The sequence below is a fragment of the Lacerta agilis genome, chromosome 2 (genome assembly GCF_009819535.1).
Source record: "Lacerta agilis isolate rLacAgi1 chromosome 2, rLacAgi1.pri, whole genome shotgun sequence".
Taxonomy (NCBI): domain Eukaryota; kingdom Metazoa; phylum Chordata; class Lepidosauria; order Squamata; family Lacertidae; genus Lacerta; species Lacerta agilis.
This window is the reverse complement of record NC_046313.1, coordinates 26,567,655-26,595,336: the sequence shown is the minus strand read 5'-3', so window position 1 is coordinate 26,595,336 and position 27,682 is coordinate 26,567,655. Positions and strand designations below refer to the sequence as shown.

At 39.6% G+C, this 27,682-nt stretch overlaps 1 protein-coding gene across 1 annotated transcript in view; it reads left to right on the top strand.

The window, feature by feature from the left end:
* Nucleotides 1-27,682, top strand: part of RPTOR (regulatory associated protein of MTOR complex 1) — a 312,090-nt gene that overhangs the window by 15,573 nt on the left and 268,835 nt on the right. Inside the window, 2 exon segments of the mRNA XM_033138999.1 lie at nucleotides 13,176-13,278; nucleotides 18,816-18,898. Coding sequence (XP_032994890.1) covers nucleotides 13,176-13,278; nucleotides 18,816-18,898 — 186 coding nt within the window.

Here is a 27,682-nt window from a genome sequence, read left to right as displayed (position 1 = left end):
GTTTCAGTGTTCAAGTTCTCCGCTCCCCCCCCCCCCTCTCTCTCATCTGCATTTTACTAGCAAGTCATAGGGTTGCATCAAACACGGCTGGTTCACTGGTGCAAGAAACTTTCGAGCAGTGGGACTTTTGTTTGCTCTCCTGTCCTCTCCAGCCCCCTTATGCGCACTCAAAATCAGCTATCAGCTCTGGAGGTTTGATGGACTCTCCAAAGCAGATTTGGGGGTTGGGGTGTACAGGTGGAAGCAGAATACAGTAAATGGCAATTTCTTTGCACCAATGGAGCCTGCTGGCTCAGCATTGGATACATTCCACAATCTTTTACAACCAGGATCAGTAGATTTTTAAACTAAGTGTGACCGTGGCACAGTGATGCCTTTTACTGTTGAGTTTCCAATCGATGGCAAATTAAAGTTTGCATACTTGCTGGAGCTGTAGAACCTGCTATTATACATTTCCATTCTGGCCTTTGGAACTGAAGAGTGGTTAGTTTATTATGGTGTTATTGTGCCATTACAGTGTGCTTTTTTGTGTCTACAATTTAATTCCATGATTCTTGCGCCATACCTGTAATTTATAGCTGTTTTGTTCTCCATGTATTTCTCTCCTTTGAGAGTAGAATTGTGGCTGTTTGTTAAATGATGGTTTTGATTACAAATAAAGCACTTGTAAAGCTCTTTCTGCAATTTTCCAGTAAGCGTAGTTGGAAACTTAATCTGTATTCCAGCAAATATTACCTTCATTTACTGTTTTGGAGAACTATATAAATGTATGCAAGAAGGTTATGAAAGTTTCAAAAAGTGTTCCTTTTTTCTGTCAGGGCATAGCATTTGCTTGTTAATGTGACAATAGTTTAAAAGGAAAATGAAATTCATCTTTAATAATCCTGTAGTAATATATCCTTGATTTGGAAAGATCTTTCACTGTCAGCTGAGTCACTCCTTTTGATGCATCCTGCTGTGTGAGTGCATAAATGAATCAATTACATTGACATTATTAAAACAACTTTGTCACAAACTAGAGCTCATTACAAATAAATCATAATGTGTATTTTGCCATTATTTTCAATTTGACAGTCTAGAATTAAGGCAATATTTTTTAAAATGCTGTGCAGCATGGGATCACCTTGACAGAGTGTGAAATCACAAAGGGAGATCTGCAGCTCATTCAGGCTTTTGCATGAACATGGAATTGTTTAGATGACATTTGTCATTTGTGTCTGATTTGTAATTGTTTCCATGCTAAAATGGTGCTGTGTTGAATTGAGTATACTATTAAATTGCAAAAAGAAGGATCACCCCCACATTTATGTACATAAGTAATAGGAAACTTGTTTTCACACATTTTTGGTGCCAATATAAGAGAGGGCAATTCATAGCAATGAAAGGGCATGTCTGACTGGCTCAGGGTGGGATTTGCCAGTCTGACTGGCTCAGAGGAGGAGAGTGCAAAGGATGCTGCCAACAGGGAGGGGCTGGAGAGGACACCCTCCCCCCTCCCACTCCTGCTAGTTCCCTCTTCTGGAGCAAAGAGTTTCCCTTGCATTGGGAGACACACACCCCATGGAGAAGTGCATGTTTCCAGTCTTGTAGGGAGAAGGAGTCTTGCAAGTGAGCACATCATCTCTTGCTTTTAAAAGCTGGTGAGGGGGGCATGCCCATCTGTCAAGACATCATCATAGGTTTAAACAAAATAAAAAATAAAAATGAATTCCTTCCAGTAGCACCTTGGAGATCAACTAAGTTTGTTCTTGGTATGAGCTTTCATGTGCACTGCAGTTTCAGACCCTGATGTTCTTATTGAACACTTAGTGATCTGTACCTGTACTAGTAAGTGTTGAATAAAGCTTTATTTATTATGTGTATGTGAGAACCTCTGTCATTGCATTGTGATGGGAGCCAGGACGCTTTAGGGTACATGTTAAATGAGTAAAAAGTGATCATACAGTCATATGAGTCCGCTAAACACTTCAGTTGCTTGTCTTAAGTTTATCAATAGACATTATGGGTTTGTTCACATCCATGCTGTGAAACAGCAGTAGGGTACTCTATCAGAGAACTCTATGTAGTTCTCATCAAATCAGTTGGCAGTACAGATGTCAAGTATACGAGATGTTGGCAGTCCTGAACCCAGTATGAAGAACAACAGGATACAAAAAATAAGAAAAATAAGTAAGAAGCTTTACTGCTGGAGTAAAATACAGCAGTATGAGATTATATGTATGAATACAGTTTGATGTAAATAAATATCTTCATACCTCATACTTTTTTCCTTTTTAATCCTTGCAGTGTGGTTTCTAACTGATATGTAATCTGTAACAAGGAATGATGGTTGGTAAATAATAAGGGGCTTGAATTTTCTGGGTCATAGACTTAGAGGGTCAGATCCTATACAGACCCTGAAGTTTATGTGTCACCTTGGAATCCTAAGGAAAGGTAAAGGTAAAGGACTCCTGAACGGTTAAGTCCAGTCGAATTCGACTTCGGGGTGTGGTGCTCATCTCCACTTTCAGGCCGAGGGAGATGGCATTTGTCCGCAGACAGCTTTCCGGGTCATGTGGCCAGCATCACTAATCTGCTACTGGCACACAGAACACTGTGATGAGTGCCAGAGTGCACGGAAACGCCATTTACCTTCTCCCTGCAGCAGTACCTATTTTTATACTCACACTGGTATCCTTTCAAGCTGCTAGGTTGGCAGGAGCTGGGACAAAGCAACAGGAGCTCACCACGTTGGGCAGATTCAAACAGCTGACCTTCCAATTGGCAGGCCCAAGAGGCTCGGTGGTTTAGACCACAGGGCCACCCGTGTCCCTTCCTAAGGAAAGGGGGAGGTTATGTGTGGGTGTTATATTTTAATCCCTATTTGGTGCTGCTGCTCTGCAGGTAAAGGTAATTGCCTTGCTGTCACAGGTTAGGATATGAACAGACAGGTTTTAGAATTTATCAAGGTCAACAGCCTTGCTGTGATACATTGGTTTTTGTGGTGTTTGTACCGCTGGAGGGCATCTCTGCCAGGAGCCTCTCAATATTTGCTTTTTTCTTAGGCTTGAATTATAATCTAGGAAATCTTCTTTCTCAGAAGAAATTGCTATTCACCTTTGGGCAAGTGGCAGACTATGCAGCTAATATATTTTATCTGCAGTACCTTTTTGTTGCTGCTGCTTCCTTCATTGGGCGGCTTGCTGTATGGCTGGATAATAGTGGAATACTGTAATCCTTTCATTTGTATTGTTTTCCACACTATTGACTAAGCTACTGCTTCAACATCTTGATAGCTTGATTCTGTGGATTGTTCCCAAAGGTTTCAGTATTTGCGCAGTAGTTAAATTGATGAGAAAATGCCATTCTCTTCTTTCATAGTTTCTTATGATTTTTGCCTTGGGTATGTTTTTCTCTGCATTTGTTTTTTTTTTTTAAATAGTTATTTGCCTAAGGAATGTGGTTTTGTAACTACATTGAATATAAAATAGACAGATTTCTTATTTCTTGCTGAATGAGTTGCATATTGGAAGACAATCGTTGGAAGAATCTCCCATGACACTCAAGTTTTCTAACCAAAAGTTATTATTGTAAACTGAGTGTCTAGACCAGTGTTTTTCAACCACTGTTCCGCGGCACACTAGTGTGCCGTGAGATGTTGCCTGGTGTGCCGTGGGAAAAATTGAAAAAATCAAGAGAATTACTTCAAGAGAATTACTCTGTGCCTATATAGTCAATATAGGCACAGAGTTAATTTTTTTAACATTTTCTAATGGTGGTGTGCCTCGTGATTTTTTTCATGAAACAAGTGTGCCTTTGCCCAAAAAAGGTTGAAAAACACTGGTCTAGACCATGTTTAGATCTAGAAGTCCTGAAGAGATTAGCCAGACCCAGCAGTAAATTAGAATGAAAAGGATTAATAGGGTGGTTATCCATGTTACTTTTAATACATGGGCAATAATATGCATGTAGCTCAAAAGCTTATCGATGTGCATGCCCAGGTTGAAAAACACTTTTAAGAGGAGTGTGAAGAACTGGTAACATATATGAGAATGGCCTCTGGTAGCCCTTTAAAAAAGCCTATTTGTATTCCTTCCTATTCATAGTGTTTTTCTGGTAGTTCCCTGGTACAGATCACTTAGTTGAGAAGGTTGCCACTCTTATGGACCAGTGGGCACCTCTTGAATTTTGAGAAAGTTCTGTGGATACTAGTCAAAAAATGGCTCACAGGGACCGGTGGTACAACACAAAATTAGAGAGAATACAGCCATTGCTTCTTCCCGAGACAACTTCATTTTACTGCAGGAATTCACTAGGGTCCTACTGGTCCTGATTTTGGAGATCACACAATATCATCCCCAACCCACCCCCCAAACAAAATGCTATTGGCTATCTAAAAACAAACAAACCAAAGATCATTTGCCAGTAGTTTAACAAAACAAAAACTGGCATCGAGAAAAAAATCACAATCATACTTTAAAACCTAAAAAAGTATCAGTATTAAAAGAGATTAAGATTACTTTAACATTCTTAATGTCCTTCCAAATCAATCAGAATGCAACGCTGTGGGCCCTTCTAGCTCCAGTAACGGCACTTCTCTTCTTTTCTGTGCTCTCCCCTCCCACTTCAAAAAATCCAAAGAAACATTGAGGCTCAGCAGCTCAGTGCTTGCAGGTGCCCTGGTGGGCCTGCAAAAGCCAAGGTGTCTGAAGGCCCTGGAGCAGTGATTCGTATCTTAGATCAGGGCTTTTTTCCAGCCGGAGCTCATGGGAGCTCAGCTCTGGCATGTCTGTGATGGGCGCCATTGCCATTCTGAGATAAAAAGGAAGAAGTTCATAGTTAGCTCAGGTACCTCTTTTTCTAGAGAAATTGCATTGAAAGGTTATTTCTTTTGTCCTTTTTTGACCTAGCATTTTACTCTTCTTTTCTAATCTGAACACAACAGAGTGCTCAATGCAAGTTGCATCTGATTAAAAGCAAAATACAATAACTAGGGGCTGCTGCTGCTGTTCACATTGTTCGTCTAACCGCCACAGCCACCAAACTCACCATCCCCTTACCAAGCTGTGCTGCTGGCCTGCATCTCTGTTGTCACACTGCAGGCTACCTATTAGCAGCCACGTAGTGTGATGACATGTCTTCTTACAAAGATGTGGTTTCGTAAGATTAAAACACTACTAAATTCCCAGCATACAATTAAGACAAAGAACGTGAGAACCAGCAAAACGGGGAGGAAAAAAGTCATTCTGAAATTGGCCTGCAGACTTGCTAGAATGAAAGGGATTTCAAGCAATAGCTGTATCTTAGTAAAGAGAAGGTCAAATGAATCTGCTCCACATGCTGGGAGTCACAAAAATGTAGACCCTTCCTTAATTCCCACAAGCCATACTGGAGACGATAGTGGGAAACACAGGAAGCCTTGATCTCCTTCTGCAGTGCCTGTAAGACAGAGCTATTAAGATAAGATATGATTTATTTATTTTCATTGTACAAGTACAACGTTGTACAAGTGCAACAAAATTGAATGCCATCCCATAAAAACAAGACAAAAAACAAAAAACACATTTTCAGCCACACATGCACATACATACATACCCATCACAACTCTCCAAGGTCATATTATCTGGTTACAGCATTTAAGATGGTTATAGCTGTGGGGTTGTTGTTGTTGTTGTTCAGTCGTTCAGTCGTGTCCGACTCTTCGTGACCCCATGGACCAGAGCCCGCCAGGCACGCCTATCCTTCACTGCCTCTCGCAGTTTGGCCAAACTCATGTTAGTAGCTTCGAGAACACTTTCCAACCATCTCATCCTCTGTCGTCCCCTTCTCCTTGTGCCCTCCATCTTTCCCAACATCAGGGTCTTTTCTAGGGAGTCTTCTCTTCTCATGAGGTGGCCAAAGTACTGGAGCCTCAACTTCAGGATCTGTCCTTCTAGTGAGCACTCAGGGCTGATTTCTTTGAGAATGGAGAGGTTTGATCTTCTTGCAGTCCATGGGACTCTCAAGAGTCTCCTCCAGCACCATAATTCAAAAGCATGAATTCTTCGGCGATCAGCCTTCTTTATGGTCCAGCTCTCACTTCCGTACATTACTACTGGGAAAACCATAGCTTTAACTATACGGACCTTTGTCGGCAAGGTGATGTCTTTGCTTTTTAAGATGCTGTCAAGGTTTGTCATTGCTTTTCTCCCAAGAAGCAGGCGTCTTCTAATTTCGTGACTGCTGTCACCATCTGCAGTGATCATGGAACCCAAGCTGTGGGGTAGAAACTATTTTTTAATCTGTTTGTTCTTGCTTTAATTGTTCTATATCTCTTGCCCGAAGGCAGTGGCGCAAAAAGACTGTATCCCGGATGAGATGGATCCTGTAAAATATTGTTTACTTTTTTAAGGCAGCGGGAACTGTATAGTTCTTCCAAAGATGGGAGTGGGTGACCCATAATCTTTCGGGCTGTGGTTATGACCTTCTGGAGTACCTTCCTCTCCATGGCTGTGCAACTAGAACACCAAGCACAAATACAATACGTAAGAATGCTTTCTATGGCGCCTCGGTAGAAGGACACCAGCAGTCTCTCACTCAGATTGTTCTTCTTTAAAAGTCTGAGGAAATAAATTCTCTGCTGGGCCTTCTTTACCAGAGCAGTAGTATTTGCGCTCCAAGTCATACCCTGCTCGATAGTCACTCCCAAAAACCTGAATACAGCCACCTCTCCACCCAGTCCCCGCCGATATAATTTGAATTAGCCTGATCCTCTATTCCCTTTCCCCTTTCCTCTTTTATGAAGAAACCCTTTCTGGGACCCCACATTTAAATTATTCCCTGGTCTCTTTGCTGGCCTTAGTAGGACCAACTTGGCCAGTTAGCCCTGGTGATCATTTGATGTCTACTGACTGTTTTGTTTTTTCTCCCCCCCCCCCCAAATGACCCCTGAATTTTTTAATTTTATTGATATTGATGCTGCATTTTATGTTGTATTTTATGCTGTTTTATGCTATTTTTAAGTCAAATTTTAATCAATGTTTTATATTTGCTGTTAGCTGCCCTGAGCCCGGTTTTTAAACCGGGAAGGGCGGGGTATAAATAATTTTTTTTTATTAATTTATTATTATTAGCTGTTCTCAACAGACAGGCAGACTTGTGCAGGAGGAAGCAATGGCCCTTTAAAGTATTACCTCTCTCGGTGATGTACAAACATATTAAAAGTATCAAACAGATCATAATTTAAACAGCAAATACAATTATTTAAACAGAAAAAAAATCTAAAAATGACATAGCTGCTAAACACAATTTGAAACCAAAATAAAACCAGTAGGGGAATAATTCAGTACAAGAATCTAAATGCATACCACTTCACTTAACCAGTGAAGAAATAAAAAACCCCATTGCTTTGAATTGTGTTCATAAAATCATAAAATTGTAGAGTTGGAAGGGACCCCAAGGGTCATCTAGTCAGTGGCCATCCAACCTCTCCTTAAAAACCTCCAGTCCACAATGTCCCAAGGGAGTCTGTTCCACTGTTGAACATCTCTTACTGTCAGAAAGTTAAAACAAAATAAAAAATAAAAAAAATCCTTCCAGTAGCACCTTAGAGACCAACTAAGTTTGTTCTTGGTATGAGCTTTCGTGTGCATGCACAAGTGAAAGCTCATAACAAGAACAAACTTAGTTGGTCTCTAAGGTGCTACTGGAAGGAATTTTTTTAATTTTTTATTTTCTTTTGACTATGGCAGACCAACACGGCTACCTACCTGTGTCAGAAAGTTCTTCCTGATGTTTAGTCGGAATTTCCTTTCTTTTAACTTGAATCCATTGGTCTTAGCCTCCACTGCAGGAGAAAACCAGCTTGCTCCATCTTCCATGTGACAGCACTTCAGATATCTGAAGATAGCTATCATATCTCCTCCGAGTCTCCTCTTTTCCAGGCTAAACATTCCCACTTCCTCAACTGTTCCCCATAAGGCTTGGTCTCCAGACCCTTCCTCATCTTTGTTCAGAAATGGGTGAGCACTTGGTGTCTGCTCCTTGCTTTTCTCAGTACCATGGTCTGGCTTCCTGTCATCTTCTGTGTGTTGAGCTAGTTGGGGCAGAATTTAATTCAAGACTATAGCATTTCATTCTGCTTTACACTACCAAGTGCATTCCCACAGGGCTAAATGCCTGTACATAACATAGTTCACATTTATGTGTGTTAAGATAGAATCAGACTTTGTCCAATTTTCCTTTTTCTCTGTTGCACAATAAAGCTTCTAAGCTGAAATACCTGGTAACTGTGAAACTGCTTTCTCCCCTTTCCTAAGGGCTTTTCAGTCCTCTGGGAATTCCTGTAAAGTGCTGATAGAAGGAACTGCTTCAGAAATCATGAAGCTTCCTCCTGCATCCTAGAAAGCATCACTTACTGGTAATCCCTTGATAACGTAAAATGAGGAATGTGAAACATGCATAACGTCTATGATAGCAATGCATTTTGATCAACAATTTGCCTTGGGATGTAGCCCCTGTGCTGACATGTTTTGCAGCAAGCTTTTTGGATGGAGGGAGAGGGAGGAGATAGTAGAGACTGCAGGGTTTGTACTCTAAAAATACATGGGATTCTCCCTGTTTGGTCCCACCCTCCAATTCTTTCTTCATATGGTCTCTCTGCTGTGTGCTCCAGTTTCTAGCTTTCTTTATAAATTATACATTTGTATGGCTTCAGCTTTGCTGAAAGTTTTTTTTGCCTGCTCTGAATCTTAATGAGCACCCCAGGGATGTGGAGATCCAGGTGGCTTTCCTCTAGAAAGGCATGGGAATGCTGAGTACTACTTATGTAAATATTTGTGGGAGGAGGTCCCTTATATATGCGACTTTGAAATAAGGAATTGTGGTAAACAACAATCAAGGAATGATGCCATCCCAGAAATAAGTTCTGTGCAACTTTAGAGTGTTGTTAATGATTGGTCTTTGATATTTTTCCTCCCGCTCCTTGCCCTGGATATATCAGAATGCATGTATTTGATCCAAACTTTCTTCTGTTGCCATTGAATTAGCAGCCCTAGGCAAGACAAAGATATGAAGCCAATTGGCAGTTCTTGACTAGATACTACAAATCTTGCTTTATTATATAATAAAGCCCATTTTAATAGCTTTTCATCTTCATAATTAAAACACTTAATGCCTGTAGTACAAATATATAGAGGCGAAGGATAGCATCCAATAAATGTTCTCTATATTTAATATCTTATCACAGTGCAAACAGAATAAACTTTATATTTTAACGCATTATTTTTCCAAAGAGAAAGGAACTACCATAGTATCCACGCAACCTGTTGTACCTCTATGTATGTTTTATGAATGGATGAAAATGCTCATATCTGATTCTGCTTTTGGGTCACGTTTGAACAAATGGAGTTATAAAAATCTATAGTAAGACTGCATTTGGAACATTGTGTACAGTTCTGGTCACCTCACCTCATGTATATAGTAGAACTGGAAAAGGTTCAGAAAAGCAGAATAAGAAGGATCAAGGGGTGTGGAGCAAGTCCTTTTCAAGGGAATGTTACAGGCGGTAACCATTTTAGGCACATTGAATTGACATGTGATCGCCCATGCATGGGTCTTTTTGGACCCGGAACAGGGCAGATAGGGGTGGGAATGTGCTTATGCATGCTCCACTGCTGCTTGCGGGGGCCGGGGATGGAACCCTCACGTGAAACGTTCGCTGCCTGTACAACATTTAGAGCTTTTCCGTTTAGTGAAAATGCAAGTAAGAGGTCACATGATAAAGGTGTATAAAATTATGCATGGCATGGGGAAAGTCAGTAATATAAAGTTTTGCTTCCTCTCTTCTAACAGCAGTACTTGGGGATATCCAGTGAAGCTGAATGTTGGAAAATTTCAGGACAGACAAAAAAAAGTATTTCTTTACACAGCTCGTGGTTAAAATGTAATTTGTTCTCACAAGAGGTGCAGATTGCTTTGAAAGAGGACTAGACCAATTCATGGAAGATAAGGTTGCCCATGACTATTAGCCACAATGGCTACATTCTACCACTGCTGTCAGAGGTAGCATGCCTCTGATTACCAGTTGCTGAGGTTCACACTCATCCTGTTTGCTCTTGGGTCTTCTTTTTGAGCTTCCCATGTGGTCACTGTGAGAGCAGAGCATTGGACTAGTATAGCCAAACGTAGCCCTCCAGATGTTTTGAGACTACACTGGTCCTGTTGGCTAGGGATGATGGGAGTTGTAGCCTCAAAACATCTGAAGGGCCGAGTTTGTCTATGTCTGGATTAGGTGGACCTTTGGCCTCATCTTGTATTCTAATGGCAGTACAGTGGTACCTCGGGTTACATACACTTCAGGTTACAAACTCCGCTAACCCAGAAATAACGCTTCAGGTTAAGAACTTTGCTTCGGGATAAGAACAGAAATTGTGCTCTGGCGATGTAGCGGCAGCGGGAGGCCCCATTAGCTAAAGTGGTGCTTCAGGTTAAGAACAGATTCAGGTTAAGAACGCACCTCTGGAACGAATTAAGTACTTAACCAGAGGTACCACTGTAGTTTATTCAGCAAAGTTTTATCACACTGGAAAAATCTAAGGAGATAGGACTGACAATTGAATTTTCTTGGTGTTCTAAAATTAGTAAAATATCCACATTTTTTGTATTCTGTATTTTATTATGGTGTTGTTCCTCGGGCTGTAATGTTACTGTTTTATTACATGTGTTACATCATATCTAGACTGACCGCAGTAGACCTTCCCTGCAGAAATTGTTACGGTACCTGCCTTTGGTCCCTGGCGGCATCATTTAATCACACCTTTCTTGTTGGGTTTTTATTATGAAATTATGAAATGCTTTATTCCTTTTTAGTTTTTTTTGTTACACTTTATTGCTTTGGAGTTCTGTAATTCAACTCTGAGACTGTTACTGAGTCAGGTACTTTATCTTCAGTCGCTTGAGGTTTCTTCCTCAGAGGCTGTGTTTAAAAGAAGGTGAAATGTATGGTTTGTGGAATTTCAGGCTGTATCAGCACTGAACTTGTATTATTTGTCTTGGTTCATGCTTCTTACAAAAGATTCATCATGTAACATCTTCTGCTTTTTGTCTGCATATATTGGATTAGGCCAAAGTCCCTGTGCAATTCTTTGGCCATAGTTTTCTTGTCAGTGTGTGTGTGTGTGTGTGTGTGTCAGACAGGGCATGCTCCTGTGAGACTGGAATAGCCAAGATGTGTAATGAACAGGAAAGAGTAGGGCGAAGAGGCTGTTGTAATAGTGGACTGAGACAACATGAGCCTAAGGGCATCATTAACTCTTATCATACACCACTGTAATAGCAGAGTCCCACAGCTATTATTAGATAGCTACAAATTGAAGTGGTATAGTTTGGCCCCTGTACAGTGTGGGAGTTCTTAAAGTATAATATTTTGGAGAGCATGCAATTACCCAGTCTTGCAGTAAGAATATTGCACAGATAGTCTTTACCAAAAACCATGTAGTATGCTTAGAATCAAATTCCTTTCTTCAGTGATAACATGTATGGTGAAACTGTGTCTTGTGATCTACCTGCAATATATGAGCTTTATTTTAAGAGATCCCTGTTAGAGATTTTTTATTATAAAACCACATTTTAGGCTCTTTTTGTTTATCTGGCTTCCTGAGTGGTCACTTAAGGCAAGGCATGCTATGTTGCATTATTGATTTGCGGATCTTGAATAATGTGTTTCCATTACTTTTTAATAAAGCATTTCTGTTGGATTCTGCCTAATCCATGAAGTTTGGCAGATATCCACTGGCAATCAGTCTTCAGTGGAACTGCACTAAGGGCTTTATAAACAGCAGCTTTAGTAATTTAAGACACATATGCAGCCCCAGGATGTGTTTTCTGAACAAAAGATAACCTGAGGCAGATTTCCCTAATCAAGAAACAGATTTGGAGATCAATACATGAATGTTTAGGGTGCTGCCTTGTATTTAATTGTATCTGAAGAAGTGTGCATGCACACGAAAGCTCATACTAAGAACAGACTTAGTTGGTCTCTAAGGTGCTACTGGAAGGAATTTTTTTATTTTTTATTTTGTTTTGTATTTAATAGTTCCTTAGTATACCGGTAATTAGAAATAGGGTCAGTCAGCAGTTTGCCACAAACATTTGACTTTCTCTAAAACCATGTAGAAATAGGTTTCAGAAAACATGTTGCAATTAAATTTTTAAAATTTATTGTAAACATTTTATGCCACCTTTTCTCTAATTTGTACATTTCAGAAGGGTAGGATCAGCTTTTCCAATAAGTCCACAAAACAAATCAGCAAACCAAGCAAACATTTGTGCTGGTGCACCCACCCATGTTAGTTGTTTGCGCACATCAGTGGCCTGAAAGAAGCAGCTTTCTTCTACTTACAAAAGATTTCTTACGTATACAGCTGGAAATTGTTTTTTCCTGCCAAAGGTTACTAGGCAAGTGCATGTTTTTAAATACTTTGTACAGATACAAGCACAAGCACTTTGAGAATGCATTTGGGGGTTTGGGGCTATGGTGCAGAAGGCTATCCATACTTTTTGCTAACTTGTCTAATAAATTAATTTGGCTGTTATAGATGCTATAGCAGAACTGAGAAGCTTTTTCTGCATATTAATCACAGCAATCATTGCACAGATGGAATTTCCTATTGGAGAACGGTAACACATTTTCGGACTTAATTTCCTACAGTGACTGCAAATGAAATGTCTACTTATTGTTTGACAAGCAGGTGGCTTCTTTCCATGTGCAGGCCTTTAAACTTGCTTAAATTCAGAGACAGAATTGCAGTAGAAATACCCACTGCCAGTTGTTGCTTAGAACAGAGATTAATGGCCAAAACCTTTCATTTTAGAAGCTTAAGTAATATACATGACCTGCTAATATTCTTTCAGAGAGCTATCCTACATAATGAAACAAAATTGCAGTAAATATGCCTTTATCTTCTCTTGTTAGTATTTGTAAGTATTTGTAACATGAGTTTTTAGGCCATGTACGCTATAACACTGCACTTCAACTGTTGGCTCAGGACCTACTAGTGGGTCGTGGCCTAATCTGATGTGGGTCACAACAGCAGCACTACCACCATGCAAATATATGGTAAAAGAGTAAGAAACGGGTCTGCAAATGTATGTTTGGTCTGAAAAGGCTAAAGGATTGTCTTAATCTATGTGCTGATCATCTCCCTTCCTTTTTTCAGATGAAGACGGTTAGTGTTGCCTTAGTGTTGTGTCTAAATGTCGGTGTAGACCCTCCTGATGTGGTGAAGACAACTCCATGTGCCCGTCTTGAGTGCTGGATAGGTGAGTCCATTTGAATATTAATTGTTTAATCTTTTAACCAGCCCTGTCTTGAGACTGGAGGCAGGTAACAATACATTAAAGGCAAATCCTGTATTAAAATGCAGATTAAAGCAGGTTGATTTACTAAATGCCACACTACCTCCTCCTGGCGGCTTAATTTTAGGCCACTGAAATTCAACCCTAGTGTTAAAGGGCTTATCTGTCTGAAACAGATTCAGCCTCAGGCTAGCTTTGCAGGGGAGGATTGTGGAGCAGCTACCAAGAATACTTCTCTGCATGGCCACTGCTATTTGTGTGAAGCCAGAAACATGCTGCTCATAGTTGATCTATTCTAGAGGATTTCAGAGGCATGTGGGCCACAACACCTTTTGGGGGCCAATTTGAATAGTGTGTGATTAGTTGTACATTATAGTCCCCCTATTGTGTATGTCCCTGGATATAACCAGAGTTAATGTAGGGAAGTTTTGATACTTGCAAGGTTTGGGTGTAATAGTATACATTTTGCATTTAATTGTTTACTAGAAAGAGGTTTCATAATGCAGGCTAGATATAGGTCACCAAAAACCCCAGGCCAAATTATTTTTTTTAGAATTTTACATTGTGATTTTTGACTGCTGAGAAGACATATTGACATGGCCGAGTGACTGGACCTTGGGGGCAATAATTCTCAAACCGGAATGTCTGTTGAAGAAATTGCACAACCATAATTATTTCCTTTTTGTGTGTGTTAGTCCACCTCATTTTCCTGGTATCTTAACTGAGACTGGGCATTAATTCTTGTTTGTTGATGAATAGACCCTAATTGGAATTGAACAGGGGTGCTTTGTGTATGTAAATGTTTCATTAAACCACCAGCAGCTCCTTACCAGAGCTTCAGTTTAGTTCAAATGTCACAAAAGCATGGGTTCTGACAAGGATCCCAGTAATTTTGATAAATTGAATTTGGTGGAGAGAGGGACAGATAAAACTTTCTGTGCACTGCTGTTGTCTAAATGACAATTTAATGTCACTTATCATATCACATATTCAATATGAATGCAGTCTGTCCCCACACACATCAGGTATTTCCCAGTGTGCGTGATTTGTATGCATAATTAACTTGTTCTGTGTGGGTCTCTGGCTTTCCTAAGAGCGTGTATTCTATTTCCAGCCCCCCATACTTTTTAAAAGTGAAAATCTAAGAGCATGTATTCTAATGGACAAACAAAATCTAGGAATTGTTGGATTGCTCCAAAATTTTGGAATATTGTAGTAAATGGAAAAGTCTTGTCTGAAATGAACAAAAAGCCAGAGGCATTCATATTGGTATTGCCAGTGTGGTGTAGTGGTTAAGAGCGGTAGACTCGTAATCTGGGGAACTGGGTTCGTGTCTCCACTCCTCCACATGCAGCTGCTGGGTGACCTTGGGCTAGTCACACTTCTCTGAAGTCTCTCAGCCCCACTCACCTCACAGAGTGTTTGTTGTGGGGGAGGAAGGGAAAGGAGAATGTTAGCCGCTTTGAGACTCCTTTGGGTAGTGAAAAGCGGGATATCAAATCCAAACTCTTCTTGTCTGGGTATTTTCTTACCCTATAAAACAGCTGCAACATCAGGTTTAATTGCTAAGAAGACAGAAGGTTTTACAAAGTGACTTCAGCATTTATTGCAGAGCTGTTAACCAAGACCTATGTATGCATGCATGTTCAGTTATGTTAAGATAAGTATGGATGATTTCTCCTTGTATTATAACAGCCGTAGTATAATGCTAGTATTTGGGGTGCTACAACAACTGTGTATTTTATTTTATTTTTTAGAAATAAGTGCACTGAGTATAGGAAATAATTGTGAGGAGTCATGCTTTTCCATTTGACTCAGAATGCTGGCACCCCCAACTAGCTGAGAAGACATCACACTTTTATAATCATTTATTGTCTGCATTTTGTACTGGGGTACTCCCCACTTGCTTGCTCAGTCTGATTTGTAAGTAGCAGAGGACCAGGAAAACCCAGGCATGATTTTTCCAGTTTCCAGGAAAGCCACTGAAAGATGAATAGTGAGATGTGATACAGCCTCCCCCCCCCCCCGTACTCTGTGTTCTAGACTCTTCTGCATATTGAGTAACTGGGAGGTAGAAGGAAGGAAGGGGCTTTGCATCCCTGCAGTGAAACAATATAGGAATTGAGCATTCCCTGTTTTGTCACCTGGTACCACTGTGTGTGATATTTATATACGTGAGCCCCACACAATTTATACTTTAAAAAAAATACAGTGGTATTTTAATAGCCACTAAGTAATGTTTTTGCGCTCTTCTCCTTTTGCTGTGCCTTAAATCTGTCCCTCTGGGATTAAAACTGGAGTGAACAAAATGTGGTTATGTTTTGAAGGTGAGTGAAGAATAGGTGTGCATATCTTCTGTAATTTGCCTTGAATGAGCTTTGAAGCACTAGTACATTCATTTTTGAGAAGCTACGGTTGTTAGGTGTACTGCTTTCACTCCAGATAATAGACGGTGTTCCTGTAATATTTCCTATCTTCTCTTGGAAAAATGACACCTGTCTCTTATTTTGGTTTTGCTTTATGACCTGGCATTAAATGTCACAATAAGAGTGTAGAAAATGTCATTAAGAAAGATGAATGCCCTGTAGCATTCAAAGGGGGGGGGGGAAATCTGTTTATAACAGTAGTGTAAATGAGTTGAATACTGAATAGAAGCAATGTAATTCAACTGAAATCTCTCTGTTTATACACTGCCTAATGGAGGCAGTGCATCAAAACAAGGCAGGAAATGTGACATGGTTTGTTACAGTCCCTAGAAATGGACCAACTGTAAAATAATACTGTTCTTTCCCCCTAAATGTGACCCAAATGCCGCAATGCATCATTAAGAGTTAATTTTAGCAAAAGGGAAAACAGCAATCCCAGGACAGTTACTTCTCCACTGTGTATGGAAACCATGCTAGCCCATAATAATGATGTATAGGTAAAAGAGACGCGGGTGACGCTGTGGTGTAAACCACTGAGCCTCTTGGGCTTGCTAATCAGAAGGTTGGTGGTTCAAATGGCCACGACGGTGTAAGCTCCTGTTGCTCTGTCCCAGGCAGCTCCTGCCAACCTAGCAGTTCGAAAGCATGCCAGTGCGAGTAGATAAATAGGTACCAGTGTGACGGGAAGGTAAACAGCGTTTCCATGCACTCTGGCTTCTGTCACAATGTTCTGTTGCACCAGAAGCTGTTTAGTCATGCTGGCCACATGACCTGGAAAGCTGTCTTTGGACAAACGCTTGGCCTGAAAGCGAGATTAGCGCCGCAACCCCATAGTCACCTTTGACTGGACTTAACCATCCAGGGTTCCTTTACCTTTACCTTTAATGATGTATGACTAAATACTTGATGAAGATAGCATTCTTTTGGTAAAGGAATCCCATATAACCAGAACACGTGTTCTGAGGCTAACAAGAACTAGCCTTTCCATTGGATACTTGGAGGTTCTGGCCCTTCTTAAGCAGCTGCTCTTTTGAGTATCCATGACAAGAACTACTCAACAGCTGTCTATTTTTTATTATCCCCTTCTTTTTCCTTTTGATTTTGCCAGTGCCACTGTTTTCTATTTCTCCATTCTTTTCAGTCAATTGTCTGAAGTCAGCTCTTACCACCACTTTTCTTTGCTATTGGTGCTTTTGCTGGATCCTTCTGGGCATTTTAGTGGGACTGAAAGGATGCATGAGAAAACATCAGAGTTAAGTGACTGGAAGATGTGCTTGATAATCACTTCTGGGTCAACTTGGAGGTCTGCTACAAGGGCATAGAGCAGGCTATTCCAACATTTTGATTCTGAATGTGTGACCCAAGAAACAGTGTCCCATCGTGCAACTTGCTTATCTAGACAAACGCCAACAGCCTGAAAGTATTTGCCTCTTGATGAGAGTCACAACTGCCCTGTGAGGTAAGTTTGGACTGAGAGACAGTGACTGGTCACTGCATGAGCTTTATAGCAGGGACTGAATTTAGAAACCATGCTGGTGATTGGGAGATACAGTATTAAACTGTATTAAGTATTAAGCTATTGCATTTATGGATGAAAGATGTTTTCATGAAGAATGAGATTGACTCAGCTGAGCATTGTGTTGATTGTGTAGGTTACTGATTTGGGTGTTATCTTTCTGAAGGTACTTTATTTGTGTCCAGTCCAAAGCCAGCTTTAAAAGCATTGGCTAATAGGAGGCTTCAGAAAGCAATAATTCTTTATAGTATTTTTTTAAAAATCTGAATAGGGAAAATGTCTAACCCATTCTTAGTTCTTTTCACCTTAGAGCTATTGCTTCACCAGTCGATACTAGATTTATTCTTTTTGTCTATAGTGTCAGGTGGGTTCCATTAAGTATGCAAATGTTCCTTTGGCATTCCACAAGGACATGATTCTTCCCTGGGTGGACTTGCACTGTAACTCATTAGTCTCTCTTTGCATGCATTTTTTACAAATTAATCTTGGTGCTTCAGGGAGTAATTTGGAAATGACCCAGTTTTTCAGCCCTAGCTTTGCCAAAAGCATGGTACTGTATTGGAAGGATGCTTTTAGCTCAGTTCTTAAAGAATGAGAAGGGCCTTCTGAGGAGGATACAGGCAGTTAAGTGGGGAGATGTAAGCTTTTGTCTGAATTGTGTATTCTGAGTGTCAGGAGACAAAAATGCTAGCTTACCCATCTTCTGCTTTAAAATAGGTGAGAACTTTTCATGTTGGTTTTGAGTGTTGTGGGGCAATCTTCTTCTCTCGCCCACTCCAAATGGGGAAACCTGTTCCTTTAATATAGGTACAGCTAGGGCTCAACACATGAGTGAATGCAAGCAGCTGAATTCCCTTCAGCTTACATTAGCAACATCTGGAAATGACTGTATCTGTTGTTTCATTGGCAATTGATGGTGCTGGCTGAGGCTGATGCAAGTTGGGAGTTAACAGCATCTGGAGGGCAACAAGTTGATTGCAGAAGTCTGAGGAATTGCTATTACTGGAAATCACTACTTCCTCCCTGGCTTCAGCAGTTTTTCTCCATAACTGTGTTGAAAACTATTTTTTGTGAGTGTTCCTTTATTGAAAAGTGGGATCCATAAATGTTCAGAATACTAAATTCTACTCTGATACTCAATTCTGTGTTTGAACTGCACTAGCCTTGATTACAACTGACCACATACTTGTCCGGAAACCTCTGTTTTGATAAAAGATGAGCATCGCAGCTGAAGGGATTACTTTTTCTTTGTGTGTCTTTTGGAATATTTTGATTTGGTCTTGGAAAAGCATTTGCCATTTACCTATACTATCTGTTCTTTACTTATTTTGAAAATAAATAAATCAGCTACTAGAATAAAAATGCTAATCGCTTTTGTTGGTAATCCTCATGCCTATCAAAATCCTGATGTTCTGAAGCTATAGTACTGAAAGTTACATCATGGGCTATATTCTGTATTCAAATACCCTTCTCTCCATACACATCTGGCTGAAGTAGAAATTATGTGAATATTCTTGAGGAGCTGATCAAAAGTTTCATGGCTCTTTTATGTGTTTTAGATCCTCTGTCAATGGGGCCACAGAAAGCTTTGGAAACTATTGGTGCAAATCTGCAGAAACAGTATGAAAACTGGCAACCAAGGGTAAGTATGATTTTTGTGTTAGAGAGGAGTTCCATGTCTCCCTTTTCCAATCAGCTGTGTGTACTACTTGTACTACATGAAAAAACCCTGGTTTCAGCTTGGAGTATGGAACATCCCTTATATAACTTAATGACATGCCAATATTCATAACTTGTCTGTCCATTCATGTGAATAGAATCTTGCAAGTTCTCAAAAAGTATTAGGCTTTGGTTGCGTGAATGTACTTTGAAACAGGAATAATTTTCAGTCAAGATTTTTATACTGCCATTTGTATTCAACATGGTTCCCATTGGTATAACTTTTTGAGTAGTTGGAATTCAGCAGTTAGTTTCTGTGTAGGTTGGGGTCTTTTCTGCACCATCAGTTTTTTGGTGAATTTCTGCAATCTTGACCGGTTCAACTATGTTGTTTATGACTGTTTGTTAGACTTTAGATTTATGGTATGGTAATTGCCAAAAACAGGCATTACACTAGCTTCTTTCCATGGAATTAGAAATTTGTGTAAAGCCCCCATGGCTTTGGCAGTTTTGACTGAGGTAGCAAAACCATGCTCAATGAGCTCAAAATTGTTGTACCCGTGTGGGCATCTGCTACTTACAAACATCTTCTCATATGGAAAGATTGTCAGCCAGTTCCATTTTTTGGTTGTTGTGCTCCATAAATATTATATGTCTGAAGCTGGCACATTCCATTTCTGTAAGAAATAATCATTTCAAGTAATTCTGTTCATAAATATTCAGGGGGCACAGTTACTCTTTAAGTACTGTGACCATATATTGGGGATGGAAGATGTGAACAGACTTCACATGCTCTGTCTATATCATTTTTCTGGCTTTGGTACATTTTGATGATTCTTGATACATTGGTGACTTAAATTCAAAATCTTTAGGTTACAATTCTGAATCCTGCTGGCTGAGCTCATTGTTTTTAAATGTACATGCATAGGTTCAAGCTTCTCTCAGTATGCTGGTGTGCCTGTCTGTTGTGTGTGAGTGAACGTCCTGCTGTAAGTATCAGCAAGCTTGGAGCAAAAATTCCTTTGCACAATTAAGACAACACAATCCTTTCTGTAATATGGAATGTGTGCTGTGCTTTATCACACGTAGTGGTGGTTCAGGTACAAGGCTACAGTAGCTATGAGAACTGATGTGCACAATGGTCACAAGGACCATTCATCCTTTGAACACCCTTGTAACCTGTTCTGTCTGGGGCCACCCCTGTTGGGCACAAAACTGGAGTATGTCTTTGGCTCTCTTCTTTCCTCTCTTTTGTGTGTGGCAGTTCATGACTTCTTTTCTTGGTTTGAGGAAAACCATAGTTTGCTCTTTTGTCTGAGCCATGAAAGTATGGTTTGTAACCCATGACCAAATGAGGTTAAACTGTTAAAAATAGCTTGCTCAAATCAGGAAAATGAATAGGGCATCTCCATGTGTGAGGAAGGCTAAAGGAGTGTGTGAGAGGTAGGTTCAATCCAGGCTTATGAATACAATGCCAAACTATGGTTTGATGTTGCTTCTGAACCCTTGGCTTAGGTTTAAAGCCATTTTACTGTTGAACCTAATTCTGTGTGTGTATATTCTAGAGCCAGAAGTTTCCACATGCTTTGTGTGTTTTTCTGCCAGTTGCATAAGATTTGGTAGACTATTTTTCTTTTGTTTTAAAAATCTTTATGAAACAAATGTAACAATAAAACATACAAGAAAAATAACTGCAAGAAAAATACACAATAATAAAAAGGGGAAAAAATCTTATCTATAAACTCACAAATATTTCAAACTCCAAGGCTATTTTTTATTCCTCCATTTTTCATCTTCAGTATTCTGATCAGTAACTCTGTTTTGGATTTCACATGCATTGTTGATTGTCAAGAGAACTCCTGTGTTCCTATTCTGTTGAACTTACAGTATTATTGTCACATGTGTAAATACAGATAGCAATCTTCTCTGCCTGAAATCTTGATCAGTGGACAGCTGTAGGGTATGCTCTGGAATTTTGAAAATCTTCTTAGTATTCTTTTCCTTTCCCAAGCGGGGAGCTCGGATGAGAAGTAGCTTGTCCTGGCTATAGCAATACCCTTAGGTAAATTTATTCCTAGTCATTCTACTTTAAAGTGAAATGGGTTACACAGAGACAGGTGGCTGTTTCATCATTAATTTATTTGTTCCCGTATAATTTATAAAATCAATAAGGATAATAAATTGCCACAGCAAACGTTTTCTTTGGTAACATGAGCTCAGAGTAGAGAGGGGCAGCATCTCTTTCTGAGCAGCTCAGAATAAAATCTTTGTTGAAGCTGATTAGTTATCAGAACAGATTTAAATATGGATTTAATATCCTTGCGATGGTGTGAATATTAAAGCGTGGGATGTGAATTGCTTCAGAAGTGTGCTAAAGTCAGGGGAGAGAGCTATGGGCATTAGCTTTGCATGTAACTTGGCTTCTCTAGTTGAAAAGGATCTTGTGTAGCAGGGTTGATAAACTCAGTTTTACAGTACTTTGACCACAGCCTGGTGAGGAATGGGGGCTCTCTTTGACCATGCATTGACTTCAGAGAATCTCAACACAACAGGGATGAACACCCTGTCCTTACCACCCCCTTTCTAGCCTCGATCTGGGAAGGAAAGTAGGAACTTGTTTACATAGTTTTCCCAGACTATGAGTGTTTGAGGACCGAGACATTTGCAGGGAAATCAAAATGCTTGTTTACAGAGCTATTGTACTACCAACCTTACTGTATGCTTGTGAAACATGGACCACTTATAAACACCATCTCCAACTCCTCGAAAGATTCCATCAGCGGTGTCTCTGAAATTTTTTACACATCACTTGGGAAGACAAGCGAACTAATACCAGTGTACTGGAAGAAGCAAAAAACACCAGTGTTGAAGCAATGATTCTTCAACACCAGCTTCGTTGGACTGGTCATGTTGTGCAGATGCCTGATTATCATCTTCCAAAGCAACTACTGTATTCTGAACGTAAAAATGGAAAGCGTAATGTTGGTGGTCAACAAAAGAGGTTTAAAGACTGTCTCAAGGCAAATCTAAAAAAATATAGTATAAACACCAACAATTGGGAAACACTTGTCTGCGAGCGCTCCAATTGGAAAACAGCCTTTACCAAAGGTGTCATATGGGCTTTGAAGACACTCGGACTCAGGACACAAGAGAGAAACGTGCTAAGAAGAAGGCATGCTTGGCAAATCCACACCGTGATCAGCTCCCACCCGGAAACCAATGTCCCAACTGTGGAAGGACATGTGGATCCAGAATTGGCCTCCACAGTCACTAATGGACTCATTGTTAAAACTGTGTTTATGGAAGACAGTCTTACTCAGCTACAACTGATTGCCAAAGAAGAAGAAGTAACTCAGTGTGTTGTTGATAGTAAGACTAAACCACTCCTGTTTGAGGAAGGGTTACAGTTGCTGGAGAGCACAAATTTTGGGTAACTTCTCTCAGTGGCTGCTGTCTTGTTACTGTAATTAAATCTTCATATTAAGTAGATCCTGCGCCAAGAACCACTCTGGATCAGAACTTAGGAGAGAACGTTATTGGGATAACTAAGGAATCTGCAAATTAAATTTGCATTATGTTGGCAACTTGTTTCTTTTCTGCTGCTGATTTAGAATTAAATCCTGTGTTTAGGGAGCAGTGACCTATGCTTCCATTGGCACCTGCAACAGTTTCTAGCAGTTTTAAATTTAGATAATTGCAGGATTGGCATCAGGGACCAACCACCTAATTGTTTATTAAGAATAATTATGTCCCACCTTTCCAACAGAATGCTGCTCAAGGCGGCTAACAATAAAAACAAGCTCATCAAAATACAAGCTGAAATGTAAATAAAAGCATGAAAAATGACCTTGAAAATAAGCGCCAAGAAAATAAACAGCACAAGTCCAAGTTGTACCACAGCAAGACTCTATGGCTGCTTATAGCATGCTTTCTAAAATCTTTGCTGTTTCTTCTGTGTCTGCCTTCCATTTGTGGATGTAAAAACAGTAGTGACACAAGATGATTTTTCCAAGATATTTATCAGTTGTCCTGCCAACAGAAAGAAAATGGAACAAAGGAGATTAATCTTTCCGGGATGTGAAGTTAATAAATGTTATATTAAAAAGTCAGCATAAAGGCCTAGCAGCATTTTTCTGATATTCTGCTGACCAAGTATGCATTTTGTTAGAATAAAACCCAAAATCTAAAGAAGCTACAGGAAATTTAGTGTGCTTATTGACAAAATGTGTTGATGCAAAATCAACAAGCTGAACTAATGTTTTCTTTTGAAGAGATTAAAAATGGGCTGCCCTACAAGTGAAATCTTCAACTGTATCAAACAGTTCAGCTATTTTGATACCAAAAGGTAGTGCCTTTAGGGAGGACAAAAATATTCCTGCCTATTTATTCCCCCATTAGTTGCTATTTTAGCACCATTTTATTTTAAACCAAGTCAGTCAACTCCTGCAAATAATAGTCATGTGGTGAGGATATAGGTGGTGCCATACATTCAGGTTTGCCTACATGCCAGTGACACAAGGCCAATTGAGAGGAAGAGCAATGCTTTTTGAACCAGCATTGCATTCCCTTTTGTCTCCCTTTGTAGCACCCCGCCACCCCCAATCACAGGTTGGATGCCTTTTGCTGCTACTGAAATGCTTTGCAAAAGGTACCCTGTTTTAGTTAAGTCCTAGTTATTTCTTTATACTGGCATTTCCTTCTTTCAGCATGATAACTTGTTTACTGTAATTGTTTTGAAATTGTTCAGTTATGGCTGTTTTGGATTCTTTAATTTTTTAGGTTTCTTTTTTATTTATCTTTATTTTAAACATAAGAACTAACCACTCTTCACAGTTCTTATCATTTTCTGATGGCCTCCCCCCCCCACCTCAAGAAATAAAGTAGGAAATAAAAGAACAAGAATGCCAAAAGCAAGACGAGCCACTATATTATTATTTTCTGTTTTGATGAGTTTGGAAAGTAGCTCAAGGCTGCAGTCTCATACATACTTCCCTGGAAGTGCACCCCACTGAACTCTGTGGGGCATACCGGTACTTTTGAGTAAACATGTGTGAGATTGTGTTATAGTGATAAAAAAGGAAAGCAGAACTGAATAAGCCACTAGGTTAAAAACAAGCAAACTAGTGACTTTTATAAAACAACAATGTGAATTCAAGGGGAGATTTGGTTTAAATACAAGCTTGACTGCATAACCATCTATCAGTGGCATACTTTTTTTGCATAAGAAGATAAACCATAATAAAATGTTGGTTTCTTCAGTTCTGAAACGCTCTTGTTGGGTATAATGGAAGTATTGAAGATAAAAGGAAAAGGGTTGATACCTTCTCACTTCCACTCAATTTATTTCTGTCCAGATGCAGCAGACCTGGCAATTTCTACTGGCATATTTGGACAAATATATAGCTAGGAAACGTGATTTCTGTAAATATCTTTGTTGTAAGGTTGATGATTTCCTTAGTGGTAACATCTATGCGAGCATGAAAGTCCACAATGGTTTTTACGAGTAAAATTGCAATGATACTACATTATTGCACATACTGATGAGTCATGCAGTTTCTCGTATCCATGCTACGTGCCATTCCAGAGCCCTTCTCTTTTCAGCAGTAACAAGAATAATGAATCCCGTGGAACACAGCCTATTGGCTGGCTGACATGAGGCTTTAACACAGCATGTGGAACCTAAGGTATAGTAAAACCTCAGGGCACAACGAAAACAAACGAGTCTCTCTGCTGTTTAATGACAGAGCCCATGGAATTGGGGGAAGAGGGTGGGTTGGGGAGGGGAGTTGACTTCGGGTAGCAGCAGGTACTCTGCATGTGGGCAGACCTCATGCTGCCTTGTATAGTTTGTACAAAACATGAGGCAATTACCGAGCTCAGATGTTTTGTGTGCAAGATACTTGGTTCTTAGCGGTAAATCACTGCCCTTTGAAACATTGCAAAACTGAACACGTACTACTTGATTGCATTCAGCCAGCTTTTGAGTTTTTCCTGCAGTAATAAAGAGAAGTTGCTGGGCTATCTGCAATAAAACAATAGGAGAATGATTGAATCTCCCAGACCTTTGCTGTAAATACTAATAGACCTACTTTGGTTGTGATTCCCCCCACCCCCACCGCCCCCAGACACTTGCTTAAATGGTCAATAAGGCTGAAGAGAACCTCATGCCAGGGCACTGAAATAACCAGCCTAGGGACAAAGCTTAGAAATAGTTTATCATGAATGCATGACAAGTATTGATTATTGGAAAATAGCTACTGAGTGTATGAGCTTCGTTGGAATAGTTATCCAATAAGATGTGGAGTAATGAGGCTTCAGCGTTTAATGCAATCGTGCTTACAGGATTTGTTCAGTAAACGCATTAGTTGAAATATCTGCTTGGGTAAGTGCAAAGATTTTAGGAAGTAATTTTGGAGGGAATCTGAGAAACAATGTTGACAGTTTCCAAAACCAACTCTGCTCCATGCTTGAATGGTATGCCTCTTTAGCTTGTAACTGAAAATAGTTTTCTAAAAATTAAATATTTTTTCATGTTGCACAGCTGTATAACTTGTGCTGCAAGGGTGAAAAACGCTTCAACCTGTTACATCTGCAGAATCATGCAGTTAAGTAAACCATTTCATGCAAGGCTCAATTATTATTTTTATTGGGAAGCAGGTATAGAGGCTTACAATGTTCAAACAAATTATGAGTTCTGCAATCAAGCATGAGAAATACTTCAATGCCACACACACACACACACACACCCCGAATATGAGAGACTATTTAGGAATACTAGTTGCCACACAGGGGCACTAATATCTGATAGTCTTGGTTGAGACTCTCTTGATTCTAAGATGTATACAGCGGTACCTTGGTTCTGAAAGTTAATCTGTTCAGGAAGTCCATTCCCATAGAAAGTAATGCAAAATGGATTAATCCATTCCAGACTTTTAAAAACAACCCCTAAAACAGCAAATTAACATGAATTTTACTATCTAATGAGACCATTGATCCATAAAATGAAAGCAGTAATCAATGTACTGTACTACAAAATAAATAAGACAGTATTGTAGATGATAAAAATTAAAATTACTTTTTTTTCTTACCTGCACTGATGATAGTCATTGTTTGGATGGGGGGCTTTTACCCATTTCCGCAGTCACACAATCGATCGATCGATCAATCAATCAATCCTAAAACGAAGAACAAGTGACAGTCACGAAAATGGAAAAGCCACACAAACAAAAACGCAAAAAATAGCAAAAACGAAAGAACCAAATATAAGCTCCAAATATCACCTCAGAACACTGCAGTCGGAAGGAAGGCGACTTTGATTACAATGGGGGGACACAAATTAGCAGCTCAACAGTGAAAACGGATGCTCGGGAGCACGTTGGGCTTCCAAAGCAAAGTTCGCAAACCAGAACACTGACTTCTGGGTTTGCAGGATTCGAGTTCCAAGTTGTTCGGGAACTAAGCTGTTTGAAAACCGAGGTACCACTGTATCCTCATTCCTATGCAAAAGCCTTTAGAATTAGGAAATGTACAAATAGGCTGAAGTCTGTTCCTCAGAACTAGCTACTTTTATGTCTGAGCAATGGAATGCAATTGTAAGGAAAGGCCTAAAGCGATGTGACTTTACACTACCATCAAAGAAGCCCACATATTACTGGACTGTGCTTGACCTTGCTATATTTTGAGAGGTCCCTTTGTTTCGGTATTTCACATGGCTCACTGTATTTACCTGAAATTTTTGTTTGATCCAAAGAACACTGAAAGGTCATAGGGACATAATTTTTAAAAAGGCAGAGAGGACCTATGTGGCTTCAGGGTATTGTGGTAGAGAGCATGGCTTACTTTTTTCATTAGCAGTATGACATCTAGAGGTCAAGCAAAGCACTAAAGTGTTTTATGAAACTACTTTTGATATTGCACTGTTTTTGTGTTCAGGTATGTTTAATATGGAGGATTATGCAGCTCTATTTACAGAAGATTGATTTGAGGAACAATTTGCATGAGGAGGAAGCTAGTCTTGTTTAAATTTAATGGGAGTAAATTACTATTGAAAGAGAAGATCACCAAAGATAAAATAATAATAATAGGAAGTAGATTGGTTTTAATTTATGAAAACTTTCAATGGCCATTTAACAATTTTCTCATAAGAGTCAACAAAATTATTAGAAAATATGGTTGAAGAGGAATCATCTTTTGGTTATATGAAATCATCAGTCAGGACTGACAGATTCAAAACAGGTGGATCAATGAGATGACATTACAGTCTTTTTCTAGTTATACTGTACAATATAATATTATGTGTCTTAATTTAAGCCAGGCTGCAGCTCCAGCTCCTATTTGAATGGGGCTCAGCCTTGTAAATGCATGGCAGTAACTAATGAAGCCCCGTGTTTAAGAGGCCTCACTTGTTTTTAGGCCAGCTAAAAGCAGGTATGTATGGTTGTACTTAAGCATAAACATAAAATATAGAATTGTCTTGAGTATTCAGTGGAGTCTAAGAGCACATACTTTGTATGCAAAAGACCCCTGGTTCAATCCTAGCTATCTCCAGGTAGAACTGGGAAAGAAGCCTGACTGTAACCCCAGAGTACCAATGTCATTCTGTGTAGACAATATGGACAAAGATGGAACCAGTAGTCTTGATATAAGGCAGTTTCCTGTGTTCCCTGACATCCATTTTGACACCTTTATCCAAGATTACAATATATTGTAGTACAATATATTCTACTAGATTGTAATTGTAGCATTACAATATATTTTACATTTTGTG